Consider the following 16,676-nt stretch of genomic DNA (forward strand, 5'->3'; position numbering starts at 1 on the left):
TCGATTAATTACATTTAGTTGGTCGGTGGTATACACAATCTACCCATTACCACCTATTTCACGGTTTCAATCCATCCTACAAATGCTGACATTCAATTCCTATGAAACAGAGAACCATCTCTGTTTGTTGACAAAAGGCTCCTCGATGTCCTCCAACCACTTGCATTCCCTTCACGATCTCTCTCACGAGTTCTGCTGCTGCCGTGGAGATAGAATGGCTTAGCAACAGTCACCTTGGCAACCAGGGGAACATTCACAAACAAAAAAAGAGGACAGCAGGAGATGCAGAGTAGAATAGTCCTCAGAGGAGGGATAAAACACAGACAAAGGTGTGAAGAGGCTCAGGGTTTCAGATGGTAGTGGTGAGTTGGTGTGGGAGAGGCTGCGAGAAAAAGCTATGCATGCTTTGACACTAATGGAGGCAGGAGAAAAAGTGGGAACAGACTGTAATTGAATAGGAGTCAACTCTGAGAGGCTTTAAAGCCACAAAAAATCCACATAAAATCCACCTCACATACTGTATGTACCTCTCTTGCCCTTTCTCTCTCTCATACATACTCACGTCCAAGCAACTGCTTGCACATGGAAGCCCACATGCTCTCTCTCTTCGTAACCCCCACCCGACAGACGCACCTGCAGCTCGGCGATGGTGATCTTGTGGTAGATCTTCTCCTCGTCTCGACGTTCGTCCTGCGGTACTGTGATGTTGGCGAGCGCCGTTTCAAAGTCCAGAATCTGCTGCATCTGGCTTTGTGTGGAGTTCTTATCCCCACCCAACAGCAGGCTCAGCTCCACCATGTATTCCAGGTACGCCTTCAACACCTGGGAATGGATACAGGATAAGCTCAGGGTCGTGTTCAGTCACCACCAAATGTAAGACAACGGTCCGAAACAGAGTAAAACGGGTAGGTACCATCTGAACTTGTTCAATGATACCTTTTTGTTTTCTATTGCAAACCCTTCACCTGGATTTTGTTCTAGCCCTGCTCTAATTAGTGATAACACACATGATTCTAATCAGCTGCTGCCTTAGGACCTTGATTAGCTGAATCACAAGTGTCATAGTAGATCTGGAACAAAAGACTGCACATCTAGTCTCCAAGAGGAGGGTTGGCCACCCCTGGGTAATGCTGCAGACTAGAGTAGGGCCAGGAGTTTTTCTTAACCACCTGACCTGATCAGAAAAAACTCTGGCTACAGTGACTATAACTAGGGCCCAGAGTTTTTCCCAGTGAAACACCATTGGTTAGTCAAAGTTGGCTCTACTCTGGTGTGGTACAGTCACAATAGAATGAGAACTATCAAAATGAAACACCTGCTGCTGGCTTTATTTCTGTGGAAGGTTTCAGTCTTCCTAATTCGTTGTAAAGTGACCACTACTATTCTCTCAGCCAGTTATGGTAAAATATACCTGGTATGTTTCAGAGCGATTTGTGACAGGCTATGTGGTGGGGAAAGTAGAATGGAACCACAATATATACACGTCAACATTTAGATAAACGTATAACGGATGATGCGAGCTACCCCCGCCACGGAAGCCTGTGCAGATACAGCAGGAGGGGAAGCCGCCATCTTCTGCAGACAGTACGACATGATATTTTGTGTTTTAATGATGTGAAGCTTGAAATGTCAAACTAAATTCCCAACGCTTGGGATAATAAAGGTGTTGTATTTTACAGTAATCACAGGCGGCTGGTGGCACCTTAATTGGGGAGGACAGGCTCATAGTAATGGCTGGAATGGAACCAACGGAATGTTAACCAACACATGGTTTCCATGTGTTTGATGCCATTCCATTTATGCCATGCAAGCCGTTATTATGAGCCGTCCTCCCCTCAGCAGCCTCCTGTGACATTAATATATGTTCATTTATTACGGTACCTCATGTTGACAGCCAGAGGTAGGAAAAGACCCGCACCCAGCTCACCCCTTCCAGCCACCAAACTTGACTCACCTTTTCATTGGCTGTCTTGTTGAGGTAATAGTCCCGCGAGGGGAGGAAAAGCCCCGATTGGTCCACCTGGCGGAAATGTATCAACAGGTGAGCAAACACACTAATCATAAGGGAGAATGAATTGCAGTGTGCAGAGTCCATTCACAATCATATTTGACAATATATTCAAAAGAATATATTAGATGTGCAAATATGTAGCTTCTAAAACAAATGAATCCCGACAGTTTAGTTTATGACTCAGGAAAGAGCAAAAGGGGAACCATACCACCGTATAAAAAAGATTAAATGTGTCTGTGTGGGTGGGTCTGTCAGTGTCTATGCATGCCTATGTGTTTATGTGTGTGTGTGCTAGTACATGTATTTTAATTTCAAAAGAGCCAGAGCAGCTGACCTGTATGACGTTACTGTTGGAGTTCTTGGGGTCCACGCTGACTCCGATGGTGAAGAAGGGCTGGGCACGGTAGGGGCCCGACACTGTCTTCAGCACCTCCATAAAGTTGTCCTTCTCCCAGGGCCCCGTTATGTTCCAGCCCCCTGTCTACAAACAAACACACACACAGACACACACACACAGAGAGGGACGACAAGCTCAGGCAGAGATAAATCTATTATTGTTGTTATTGGTATAAGATGAAGTTGCCCCTAGATGCTGTTTTTGGGTCAGTTTTGCATTTTCCCCCACTAATGCTTAAGGTCAGGATTGGGGAAGGGAAGTTGATCCTAGATCTATACCTAGGGAAAAAACGTCACCCCGGAGCATTTTGATTTATCTCTACAGAATAGTATAGCATTTTCTTCCGATTAATGGCACCACTTTTGTCAATTTAAAGACAAATCACACACACACACACACATTAAAATCGTATAGTCAGATAAATGGCGTCTTGTCACAGAATCTGAGTAACAGGATGGGGTGTGAATTTTTCAAGGCCCATCCTAAGCAGAGTTTGGAACAAGGACATGACGCAGTAGCACAAGACTGGAAAAGTTAAAAAGTCCAGACCAGCTATTTCTTCAAATCATAACTGACAAACAGACATGGATTGATGGATGGGATGGATTGCTGCTGACAGCATACACGCAGGCAAGGAGGCATGCACACACACACATCAATCACACCCAGTCCTATTTCTACAACTTGTATTCTTCAATTTTCCATCTCCCTTCTAGCTGGTAGAAATAAGACAGGAGACAGAAGGGCCGGACCATCACTTCAGTTCTCATCAAAAGGCAGATTACAAAGGAGACAGTGAATTTATTGCTATTTCTTTCTTCATTTCTTTCTTCTTACTTTTTTTTTTTATCACGTTTTTGATTTTTATTACTTTTTTAATCATGATTTTTAACGACAATTCCAAAGCCAAAAATAGTGAACATTCAATTGCCAAAACATGAAACATTCCATTGTCTCTGTCAGGTACCTACACAATGGGTAGACAATCATCAATAAAAAATAGAAAATGATTTCAGTTGTGTATATTACTTAGTTTTATTTGATGACTTTATTATTTCACTTTCCTTAAAGTCATCATCTCACCTCTGCTCAGGCAGTAGCAGTCAAACAGACAGACAATGTTATCTCTGTGCTCCCCATACTGTAATGTCTTGAGTCATCCTATTTAGCTATGCTAGTCTGCCTAAGCAAGCTGCAGAACTGTCTGACAATCATTTTGACTAGTTCTTCAAAGTAGATAAGGCATAATCTATCCCTCTCTCTAATTGTTGTGTTGTGTACATTCCTCTCTCATGCGGTCTATGTGTATCTAACCTAACGTAGAATGTGGCTGCCGTAAAAGTGTATTAATCTCTGAGCCTAAAAAACTGGCGTCATAGTAGTTAATTACCACGTCTATTTGCTTATTGAAAACTACAATTCCCTCCAGCCCAGCGTCTCAAATAGTTATTGACTAGATTTATCTCATGAATGACTTGATTTCTCTCTGGAGAAATGGTGCATTGGATTCAGAAAAAAAACAGAACTAAAATGTTGGTTCATCGCTCATTACTACCTTCAAGGCTACATGGAGTGCGTGGTTGGTTGTGTCCCAATAATATCTCCTTCCTCCTGAAGTGTGCTCTTGTTCACTACTCCCCACAAATGGAAAAGCACTGGATAGGTGTAGGCATGGCCTAGAGCAGTTGCCACCAACCGGTCAATCTCTAACGCATTCCTAGTCGATCACCAAACATTTCTGTTAAAAATAAATAAATAAAGCCTTGCATTCCTGTTTTTTAAAATTTGTTTCACGCTGTTGGCGGTAGGTGCACTTGATTCAGTAGCATTATCGCCGGGAAGACAAAGTGCTCCCATTTTGAACCATTTGATGTCTCTGAAGGTAGAACTCTGCCAGGCCCAGAGAGCAAATTTGAACCATTTCATGTGTCTGAAGGGCGAACTCTGCCTACCCAGCAGGCCCCCCGAGACCAAATCAAGCTGACCTTTGCAATGAGGTCAATGAGAGGCGTGGCTCCCAGCTCCTCGATGTGCTGCTCGTTGAGGCAGGACAGGTAGTAGAACTGGGTCTTCTTCTCGGCGTCGCTGCTGGAGTTGAACGTGCCGTTCTCTAAAGAAGGAGGGGAAAAGAGGGGGAGGGAATAAGAGGAAAATATGGATGAGGAGGAGGAGAACAGAGGCTAATGTGATTGTGTGAGGCAGAGACAAGACCTCTCATTTCCTTCTATTATACACTGTAAAAAAAAATCTTGTTGATTCAACTAATATTTATTTATTAACTGGTTCCACAGCCTTGTTAAGTTTATTCAACTTTTCAGTCAAAGTGTTAACTGAACTTAAAATGTTCAGTTGGCCCAAACTTAGATCCAACTTGAGAAAAGGTAGGTTTTGAGAAAAATTTGATAGGGACAACCACAGTGCGTTTACAATACAATGTTTTCAACATGCATATTCGACACATGCTGACACTGTGCATTCTCATTTATAGAGTCATTATTATTCAACATGTCCTTATCTGGGATTTGATCTGATCTTCCTGCTATTCAACCATGTCTGTGCCGGTAACCATGTCTCTCATCATTGATTTGATTGAGTTATTTTAGGGTTCTGTTTTAATGTTACTCCTTTATCACTATGATAAATATAATTGTTTTTCTTGAGTGTACTTTTAACAGACCTGAGACTTACTTTGAAGTGCAAAGTGTAGAAATGCAGGTGAAAAAAGTAATAGACACAGTGATACTGGCGTAGCAAGAAGATTGGAATGCTGAGTTCAGGTAACAATGACCGAAAAGTTAAGTAAACTGAAAAAGGCTGTGGAACCAGTTACTAAATAATAATTAATTAAATCAATGTAAAAAAAAAAATTTTTAACATTGCAAGTGATTTAACATGACAGGAGATGAGAACAGGTTTGAAGCAAATAACAGAACGTCATGGACAGTTAAACCGCTGTTGAACCATGGCTGACTGTTCTGACAGTTAAGGAGCTGGGGGATTGGACCATGACCGCTGTGGGCCGGTTGGGACACACACATACACACACATACAGTATAGGACTATGGCCAGTGATGGTGTCTTGTGAACGACTCACGTATGGCCTTGTGCTAATTTCGAAAGGTTGACTAAGTCAGTAGCTCTCAATTCTCTCCTCAGGGACCCCCAGCCGTTCCAGAGCTAGCACACCTGATTCAACTGGTTAATAAACATAATCATGAAACCTATGGAATTGTAACAATATAATATGGCTATTAAACCATTTAGAACCTTATGGGTATGGGTATTTATAGAACCTTCAACAACAAAAAAGGTTCCACATAGCAACAAAAAGGGATCTGCTATGGTTACAAGCCAAAGACCCTTATTTGGCACTATATAGAACCATTTGTTTTTAGTGTGCAGCCTTCATCTGTATCAATGGGAAAAATAAACACTGAAGATCCATAGAGAAGGAAATGGAGATACAGAGACAGAGATAGAGGGAGAGAGAGAAAGAGCGAGATGGGAGAGAGTCAGAGAGATAGAGGGAAAGGGAACGAGACAGAGAGGCAGAGGGAGAGGTAGAGAGAACGAGACAGATGGGGGAGAGACACAGGAAGTTAGGGGTTTGAAGCAGAAAGCTTTAGAGTGCTACCAACAGGGGAAATGTAGATGTGAAACAAGTGAGTAAAAAACACGAGGAAAGGTGTTAAGAGAATGAGAGGAGGAGATCGAAGACAGGATAGTTTTGGTAGGATAGTTTTTTTAGTCACATGCTCGTCTCCATCTCCACAGCGCATATCGTCATTCGCTCTGAAGCACCACTGTCATGGCAATGCACACACTGCTGAAATATTTGTATTTATTTATTTAATGTCACCTTTATTTAACCAGGTAGGCTAGTTGAGAACAAGTTCTCATTTACAACTGTGACCTGACCAAGATAAAGCAAAGCGACACAAACAACAACACAGAGTTACACATGGAATAAACAAACATACAGTCAATAACAAAATAGAGAAAAAGTCTATATACAGTGTGTGCAAATGAGGTAAGATAAGGGAGATAGGCAATAAATAGGCAATAGTGGCGAAATAATTACAATTTAGCAATTAACCACTGGAGTGATAGATGTGCAAAAGATGAATGTGCAAGTAGAGATACTGGGGTGCAAAGGAGCAAAATAAATAAATAACAGTATGGGGATGATGTAGTTGGATGGGCTATGTACAGGTGCAGTGATCTGTGAACTCTGCACCTGTACATGCTCTGACAGCTGGTACTTAAAGTTAGTGAGGGAGATATGGGTCTCCAGCTTCAATGATTTTTGCAATTCGTTCCAGTCATTGGCAACAGAGAACTGGGAAGAAAGGAGGAATTAGCTTTGGGGGTGACCAGTGAAATATACCTGCTGGAGTGCGTGCTACGGGTGGGTGCTGCTATGGTGACCAGTGAGCTGAGGTAAGGCGGGGCTTTACCTAGCAAAGACTTATAGATGACCTGGAGTTAGTGGGTTTGGCGATGAATGTGAAGCGAGGGTCAGCCAATGACAGCATACATGTCGCAGTGGTGGGTAGTATATGGGGCGTTGGTGACAAAACGGATGGCACTGTGATAGACTGCATCCAATTTGCTGAGTAGAGTGTTTGAGGCTTTTTGTAAATGACATCGCTGAATTCAAGGATCGGCAAGATAGTCAGTTTTACGAGGGTAAGTTTGGCAGCATGAGTGAAGGATGCTTTGTTGTGAAATAGGAAGCCGATTCTAGATATAATTTTGGATTGAAGATGCTTAATGTGAGTCTGGAAGGAGAGTTTACAGTCTAACCAGACACCTAGGTATTTGTAGTTGTTCACATATTCTAAGTCAGAACCGTCCAGAGTAGTGATGCTGGATGGGCGGGCAGGTGTCGGCAGCGATCGGTTGAAGAGCATGCATTTAGTTTTACTTTCATTTAAGCCACGGAAGGAGAGTTTTATGGCATTGAAGCTTGTCTGGAGGTTAGTTAACACAGTGTCCAAAGAAGGGCCAGAAGTATACAGAATGGTGTCGTCTGTGTAGACGTGGATCAGAGAATCACCAGCAGCAAGAGCGACATCATTGATGTATACAGAGAAAAGAGTCGCCCCGGGAATTGAACCGCCATATGGCACCGCCATAGAAACTGCCAGGGGTCCGGACAACAGGCCCTCCGATTTGACACACTAAACTCTGTCTGAGAAGTAGTTGGTGAACCAGGCAAGGCAGTCATTTGAGAAACGAAGGCTGTTGAGTCTGTCAATAAGAATGTGGTGATTGACAGAGTCGAAAGCCTTGAACAGGGCGATGAATACAGCTGCACAGTATTGTCTCTTATCGATGGCGGTTATGATATCGGTTAGGACCTTGAACATGGCTGAGGTGCACCCATGACCAGCTCAGAAACCAGATTGCATAGCGGAGAAGGTATGGTGGGATTCGAAATGGTCGGTGATCTGTTTGTTAACTTGGCTTTCGAAGACCTTAGAAAGGCAGGGTAGGATAGATATAGGTCTGTAGCAGTTTGGGTCTAGAGTGTCTCCCCCTTTGAATAGGGGGATGACTGCGGCAGCTTTCCAATCTTAGGGGATCTCAGAAGATACGAAGGAGAGGTTGAACAAGCCAGTAATAGGGGTTGCAACAATTTCGGCTGATCATTTTAGAAAGAGAGAGTTCAGATTGTCTACCCCTGCTGATTTGTAGGGGTCCAGATTTTGCAGCTCATTCAGAACATGAGCTGTCTGGATTTGGGTGAAGGAGAAAAGGGGGAGGCTTGGGCAAGTTGCTGTGGGGGGCGCAGGGCTGTTGACCAAAGTAGGGGTGGCCAGGTGGAAAGCATGGCCAGCCATAGAGAAATGCTTTTTGAATTCTCAATTATTGTGAATTTATCGGTGGTGACAGTGTTTCCTAGCCTCAGTGCAGTGGGAAGCTGGGAGGAGGTGCTATTATTCTCCATGGACTTTACAATGTCCTAGAACTTTTTGGAGTTTGTACTGCAGGATGCACATTTCTGTTTGAAAAAAAAAGTTTTTGCTTACCTAACTGCCTGTGTATATTGGTTCCTAACTTCCCTGAAAAGTTGCATATCGAGGGGGCTATTTGATGCTAATGCAGTACGCCACAGGATGTTTTTGTGCTGGTCAAGGGCAGTCAGGTATGAAGTGAACCACGGGCTAAATCTGTTCCTGGTTCAACATTTTTTGAATGGGGCATGCTTATTTAAGATTGTGAGGAAAGAACTTTTAAAGAATAACCAGGTATCTTCTACTGACGGAATGAGGTCAATACCCTTCCAGGATACCCGGGCCAGGTCGATTAGGAAGGCCTGCTCGCTGAAGTGTTTTAGGGAGCATTTGCCAGTGATGAGGGGTGGTCCTTTGACCGCAGACCCATTACGGACGCAAGTAATGAGGCAGTGGTCGCTGAGATCCTGGTTGAAGACAGCAGAGGTGTATTTGGAGGGCAGTTTGGTTAGGATGATATCTATGAGGGTGCCTGTGTTTTCGGATTTGTACCTGGTAGGTTCATTGATAATTTATGTGAGATTGAGGGCATCAAGCTTAGATTGTAGGATGGCTGGGGTGTTAAGCATGTTTAGGTCACCTAACATTACGAGCTCTGAAAATAGATGGGGGGCAATCAATTCACATATGGTGTCCAGGGCACAGCTGGGGGCAGAAGGTGGTCTATAGCAAGCGGCAACGGTGAGAGACTTGTTTCTGGAAAGGAGGATTTTTAAAAGTATAAGCTCAAATTGTTTTGGCACAGACCTGGATAATAAGACAGAACTCTGCAGGCTATCTCTGCAATAGATTGCATTTTCGCCCCTTTGGCAGTTCTATCTTGTCAGAAAATGTTATAGTTAGGGATGGAAATTTCAGGGGTTTTGGTGGCCTTCCTAAGCCAGGTATCAGACACAGCTAGGTGTGCTAAAGCAGTGAATAAAACAAACTTAGGGAGGAGGCTTCTAATGTTAACATGCATGAAACCAAGGCTTTTACAGTTACAGAAGTCAACGAATGAGAGCGTCTGGGGAATGGGAGTGGAGCTAGGCACTGCAGGGTCTGGATTAACCTCTACATCACCAGATGAGAAGAGGAGGAGTAGGATAAAGGTACGGCTAAAGGCAAAAAGAACTGGTCGTCTAGTACGTTCGGGACAGAGAGTAAAAGGAGCAGGTTTCTGGGCGCAGTAGAATAGATTCAATGCATAATGTACAAACAAAGGTATGGTAGGATGTGAATACAGTTGAGCGACGGAAGAAGTCTGTTGTTTTAGCCCCCTCATGCGGTTACGTCGGCAGACCAGTCGTGCTGGATCAGCAGGTGTCCGTGCAGTAAAAGGGTTCAGGCCAATTGGCAAAATAGGAATAGTAGCCAAAGAAATTGACTGATGGACCACTACAGCCAACAGTCCGGTATGCTCTAGATAGCTAGCGGTCCGCGGCTAGCAGATGGGCATTCAGGGGATGTCGCGACGAAGGAGCCAGATGAAAAAAAACCTTGGGCGGATTACGTTGGTAGTTCAGACAAGTTGGATCGGCGGGGCTCCGTATCGGCAATACAAGGGGTCCAGGCCAATTGGCAAAATAGGTATTGTATCTCAAGTAGTGGCTAATCAAATCAAATGTATTTATATAGCTCTTCTTACATCAGCTGATATCTCAAAGTGCTGTACAGAATCCCAGCCTAAAACCCCAAACAGCAAGCAATGCAGGTGTAGAAGCACGGTGGCTAGGAAAAACTCCCTAGAAAGGCCAAAACCTAGGAAGAAACCTAGAGAGGAACCAGGCTATGAGGGGTGGTCAGTCCTCTTCTGGCTGTGCCGGGTGGAGATTATAATAGAACATTGCCAAGATGTTCAAATGTTCATAAATGACCAGCATGGTCAAATAATAATAATCACAGGAGTTGTCGAGGGTGCATTAAGTCAGCACCTCAGGAGTAAATGTCAGTTGGCTTTTCATAGCCGATCATTAAGAGTATCTCTACCGCTCCTGCTGTCTCTAGAGAGTTGAAAACAACAGGTCTGGGACAGGTAGCACGTCCGGTGAACAGGTCAGGGTTCCATAGCCGCAGGCAGAACACGGTCCTCTTCAGCTAGCCGGGAGATGGGCGTAGCATAGGCTAGCTCCAGGCTAATTGGTGCTTGCTTCGGGACAGGGACGTTAGCAGGAGAAGCCAATCGGATAGCAGCTAGCTAGCCACGGTGATCGAGGTGAAGAGGTTCAGAGCTTGCAGTAGGAATTTGGTGGTATGGAGAAAAAGGAGTCCGGTAAGCTCTGGGTTGAAACTCGCTGTACAGACAGACAGGAGTTGTCCTGGCTAGAGGTTAGCCGATGACCGCTAGCAGTGGCTAGCTTACTACTAGCTAGTAGTTAGTTAGCTGGCTAGCTTCTGTTGGGGTTTGCGGTTCTGAGGTCAAGAAAATAGCAGATCCATACCACATTGGGTGAGGCAATTTGCAGGAGAGTATGTTGAATTTGGGGTTAAGAAAATTATATAAAGATATACTGTATATACGGGACAAGATGAAGACAAAAGATGTCTGACTGCTACGCCATCTTGGATGTTATATGACCGGCCAATGCTGCAGAACAGATCAACTAATTATCATACAGAAGCTATAACTCATGCCCTTTTGTCAACAATTCAAAACCGTTTTTTTTTTTAATGGGTGTGACCTCAAAGGATGCTCTGGTCCATCTCACACTGATGGTTGCAGACATGATTAAATTAAAGGACTCAGAGCTGGAATATTCCGCCAGTAAGTTAGCAGCAGAACATACACACACAGGCACGTACCCAAGCACGTATGCACATACGCGCAAGCACGCACACGCACTTCACTGAGAGGACAACACACACTTCGCTGAGAGGACAACTCAGGTTACGTCCCAAATGGCACCCTATTCAAAAGTAGTGCACTAAATAGGGAGGAATTTGGGACACGGCCTTAGACTGGCACTGCTTCCTGACTGTTGTTGATGAGGGGTAATTCTACACCAGCGCACAGTTAATTTAGTCCTGTTTGTTTTTTCTCTGTGTGGTCGAACAAAAAGACACCGTTGACAAGCTGCATCAAAACAGACTACTGGGAGAAAGCCATATCTCTCTTCTGAATCGCTAACACAATCACATTCGGACAAGCATAATATTGTTAACTGTACGGATATACACACAAGCACAAACAAGTATACACACATGCACGCACACACAAGGATACACACACACACACACTCCCTCATTAAGCTTCAGTGGCTTTCCTGCTAGTAGGGCAGCTAAAGGGGAACAAACAGAGTCACAGTAACCTCTGGTACACACACACACACAAGTATACACACAAGCATACACACATGCACGCACGCACAAACATACACACACACACTTAAACACTTGCTCGTTAAGCTTTAGTGGCTCTCCCGTTAGTAGGGCTGAGGGGGAACAAACAGGGTCACAGTAACCCCTGGTATAGTGGAGTGAGACTGGCATCCCAGTACTGAATAGCTTTAGTTCAACATTCGATGGAGCATAAAGTTCTGCATGCACCGGAAGCAGCAAGGTATTTACCAGAACTGCACTGTGCGTGGCCCTCAGCCCCAGGTCTGGGTTCTGTCCCAAATGGCACTCTCCATTCCCTTCATAGTGCACAAGGGCCCTGGTAAAAAAAAGTAGTGCACTATAAAGGGAATAGGGTGCCATTTGGAACACATCCCTGGTCTGCCCACTTAGCAAGACAAGCTGATTCAGCTGGCCTCAAAAACCACACAGCACTGTAGATGCTGACTAGCCTGGTCCAGTGGTGCAGGTAGAAATTGCTGTGTGGCTGGGCATGAGTAAAAGTGACTGGGACAACAGCAAAAATACCCTGACATATTTAAGTGAAAATTTGTGCAATCACATTGCATAATTTAACACATAACACAGGATAAATGTGACCACAAAAGTTCCCTTGGGAAACAAGCCCGTTATTAGGCCTATTGCCAAGTAGGCAGCGCAACTACACAAGTTATAATTACTGTCAACACCACTGAAAGAAACAGGCTGACTGTCCGAGTCCGACAGTAAACAAACATAATGAAATAGGCTACACAACGCCATAGGCGGTGCGTGAGTTCCATGTTCGGGGAAGCAGCTTAACACCAGCTAGAGGAAAACAGTTTTAGGAGGATTCGGGAAAAAAATGTGGCTTTTATAAACACATTTCGTGCAATTCTACGACACTTTACATGTCTGGAGACACTATCCGAATCTTTAACAATAGGCATTCTACAAAAATAACAGCGTAGTCCTACTCTGCTGATACTGACAAACTAAGATCAAGAAAAACGACCTTGTCTTGAATGCAACCATCTAATCTAGGCCTACAAAAAAGGGAGACACATTATACAATATGAGGAAATTAGTGTTCTAAACGTTCCAGTGACTGACTCATTCAATGATAAAGACAGTATGCGCATTCTGTCACACCCTGATCTGTTTCACCTGTCCTTATGATTGTCTCCACCCCCTCCAGGTGTCACTTATTATCCCCGGTGTATATATCCCTGTGTTTCCTGTCTCTCTGTGCCAGTTCGTCTTGTTTGCCAAGTCAACCATCAGTTTTCCTTGCTCCTATTTTTCCCCGGTCTCTTTTGGTTCTAGTCCTCCAGGTTTCGACCCTTGCCTGTCCCGACTCCGAACCCGCCTGCTTGACCACTCTGCCTGTTCTGTCTTCAAGCCTGCCTATCCCCTTGTACTGTTTGGACTCTGATCTGGTTACTGAACCCCTGCCTGGCCTGCCCTTGAGACTGCCCCTCATCTGGTACTGTTTTGGACCCGGTTTATGAACTCTCGCCTGTCCCCGACAACACATTTGGGCTCCTGAGTGGCGCAGTGGTCTAAGGCACCGCATCTCAGTGCTTGAGGTGTCACTACAGACACCCTGGTTCGATTCCAGGCTTTATCACAACCGGCCGTGATTGGGTGGCGTACGATTGGCCCAGCGTCATCCGGGTTAGGTGTAGTCCGTCATTGTAAATAAGAATTGTTTTTAACTGACTTGCCTAGTTAAATAAATATACAAAATAAATTAAATTGCCAACACACTCCCGACATCGTCATGAAATAGTGTGGTATGTTTACAGTATGCACTGTGTCTGTGTATTGTGTACAAACAACTCACCCAGCAGGTGTTTGAGGAGAGCCTGGTTCTGGTCCCAGATGCTGTTGAAGGTGCTCCAACGAGAGCGTCCGTCAGGGAGGGGGTTCTTGCGGACCCAGCCCCCGCAGGCGTACTGGTAGAAGTCATGGCAGGGGTCGGCGCTGCGGTCCAGGGCCTCTACGATCTTACTGGCCACCGTAATACAGGCCTCAGTCAGACACAGGCTCCGCGCTGGGTCTGGTTACAAGGTAGAAAAACAGAATTCTATGATGCTTTAAAAAGCCTGCTGGTACAGTATAATGCTTTATGATGTGGTTATAATGCAAGTTAACAAGACCTTTTTTCACAAGCATGTATGACTCCATAACGTCTTAATAATCACTCATAACGATAATGCTAAACACCAGCCAGCTGAAATGCTGATACACAGAGAGACATAACATATTATAAGCCTTATTATAAGACATAACGCTTGTGTCCGTGCGTGTAACCAAAGGCCTCGCCTGTGTTGTAGCGCATGCCCAGCGTGACAGCACATCCGAACAGGGCGAGGAGAGAGCAGAGCAGCACACCAGCCAGCACTACCTCCATTTGCGTCCTCCTGCCCAAGGGACCGAGGAGCTGGATGCCGCCCTTCCGAAAGCCAACCTGTGGAAACACATGAGCCAGAGGCAGAAGAGAGGATGGGATGACATCACATGTATCACAGACATAGTCAAGAGGCCAGCTGTGGTGAAGTTCTAACACTCCCGGGACATGTCACATATCCAAATCTCCCCATTGGAGACTGGGGTTCAATCCCTTCCCACAGTTTTTCCCCCACCTGCCTGTATCCCCTACTGATTTGCATACTGTCTAAATAAATATATCCAGTGCATTCGGAAAGTATTCAGGCCCCTTGACTTCTTCCACATTTTGTTACGTTCCAAGTCTTATTCTAAAATGGATAAAATAGTTTTTTTCACCCTCATCAATCCACACACAATACCCCATAATTGGGCGGCATGTAGCCTAGTGCTCGAATCCCCGAGCTGACAAGGTAAAAATCTGTTGTTCTGCCACTGAACAAGGCAGTTAACCCACTGTTCCCCGGTAGGCCGTCATTGTAAATAAGAATTTGTTCTTAACTGACTTGCCTAGTTAAATAAAGGTTACATTTTAATTTAAAAAAGGCGACTTCGGGATGCTGGCCTTCTAGGCAGAGTTCCTCTGTCCGGTGTTTGTTCTTTTGCCCATCTTAATCTTTTCTTCTTATTGGGCAGTCTGAGATATGGCTTTTTCTTTGCAACTCTGCCTAGAAGGCCAGCATCCCGGAGTCGCCTCTTCACTGTTGACGTTGAGACTGGTGTTTTGCGGGTACTATTTAATGAAGCTGCCAGTTGAGGACTTGTGGGGTGTCTGTTTCTCAAACTAGACACTCTAATGTACTTGTCCTCTTACTCGGTTGTGCTCCGAGGCCTCACACTCCTCTTTCTATTCTGGTTAGAGAAGGTTTGCGCTGTTCTGTGAAGGGAGTAGTACACAGCATTGTACGAGATCATCAGTTTCTTGGCAATTTCTCACATGGAATAGCCTTCATTTCTCAGAACAAGAATAGACTGACGAGTTTCAGAAAAAAGTTATTTGTTTCTGGCCATTTTGAGCCTGTAATCGAACCCACAAATGCTGATGCTCCAGATACTCAACTAGTCTATTTATTGCTTCTTTAGTCAGCACCACAGTTTTCAGATGTGCTAACATAATTGCAAAAGGGTTTTCTAATGATCAATTAGCCTTTTAAAATTATAAACTTGGATTAGCTAACACAAAATGCTATTGGAACACAGGAGTGATGGTTGCTGATAATGGGCCTCTGTACGCCAATGTACAGTTGAAGTCGGAATTTAATACACTTAGGTTGGAGTCATTAAAACTCATTTTTCAACCACTCCACACATTTCTTGTTAACAAACTATAGTTTTGGCAGGTCGGTTAGGACATCTACTTTGTGCATGACACAAGTCATTTTTCCAACCATTGTTTACAGACAGATTATTTCACTTATAATTCACTGTACCACAATTCCAGTGGGTCAGAAGTTTACATACACTAAGTTGACTGTTCTTTTAAACAGCTTGGAAAATTGTACATGTGGATGTATTTCAAGGCCTACCTTCAAACTCAGTGCCTCTTTGCTTGACATCATGGGAAAATCAAAAGAAATCAGCCAAGACCATAGAAAAAAAGGTCTGGTTCATCCTTGGGAGCAATTTCCAAACGCCTGAAGGTACCACGTTCATCTGTACAAACAATAGTACACAAGTATAAACACCATGGGACCACACAGCCGTCATACCGCTCAGGAAGGAGACGTGTTCTGTCTCCTAGAGATGAACGTACTTTGGTGCGAAAAGTGCAAATCAATCCCAGAACAGCAAAGGACCTTGTGAAGATGCTGGAGGAAACAGGTACAAACGTATCTATATCCACAGTAAAACAAGTTCTGTATCGACATAACCTGAAATGCTGCTCAGCAAGGAAGAAGCCACTTCTCCAAATCCACCATAAAAAAACAGACAACGGTTTGCAACTGCAAATGGGAACAAAGAACACCATCCCAACCATGAAGCATGGGGGTGACAGCATCATGTTGTGGGGGTGCTTTGCTGCAGGAGGGACTGGTGAACTTCACAAAATAGATGGCATCATGAGGTAGGAAAATTATGTGGATATATTGAATCAACATCTCAAGACATCAGTCAGGAAGTTAACCTCTAACGCCTCACAAACCCGGATCCGGGAGCACCCCCATCAAAAAAGCTGACTAGCATAGCCTAGCCTAAAGCCACAGGGATATCATATAATAAAATGTTAATGAAATCACAAGTCCAAGACACCAAATGAAAGATACAGATCTTGTGAATAAAGCCATCATTTCTGATTTTTAAAATGTTTTACAGGGAAGACAAAATATGTAATTCTATTAGCTAACCACGTTAGCAAAAGACACCACTCCCAAACGCCACCATTTTCTTACTGCATCAGTAGCTATCACAAATTTGACCAAATAAAGATATAAATAGCCACTAACCAAGAAACAACCTCATCAGATGACAGTCTGGTAACATATTTATTGTATAGCATAGGTTT

The 16,676-nt window shown here is 44.1% G+C and overlaps 1 protein-coding gene across 5 annotated transcripts in view; it reads right to left on the bottom strand.

The window, feature by feature from the left end:
- Positions 1–16,676, bottom strand: part of ece2b (endothelin converting enzyme 2b) — a 78,638-nt gene that overhangs the window by 22,875 nt on the left and 39,087 nt on the right. For all 5 annotated transcript variants that reach the window (XM_055879374.1, XM_055879377.1, XM_055879375.1 and 2 more), the window contains 6 exons: positions 14,051–14,195; positions 13,569–13,784; positions 4,394–4,518; positions 2,346–2,492; positions 1,955–2,020; positions 634–822 (listed from right to left, as the gene is read on the bottom strand). In XM_055879374.1, the coding sequence (XP_055735349.1) occupies positions 634–822; positions 1,955–2,020; positions 2,346–2,492; positions 4,394–4,518; positions 13,569–13,784; positions 14,051–14,195 (888 nt within the window). The remainder of the gene's footprint in view (positions 1–633; positions 823–1,954; positions 2,021–2,345; positions 2,493–4,393; positions 4,519–13,568; positions 13,785–14,050; positions 14,196–16,676) is intronic.

The sequence above is a fragment of the Salvelinus fontinalis genome, chromosome 24, assembly GCF_029448725.1.
Source record: "Salvelinus fontinalis isolate EN_2023a chromosome 24, ASM2944872v1, whole genome shotgun sequence".
Lineage (NCBI taxonomy): Eukaryota > Metazoa > Chordata > Actinopteri > Salmoniformes > Salmonidae > Salvelinus > Salvelinus fontinalis.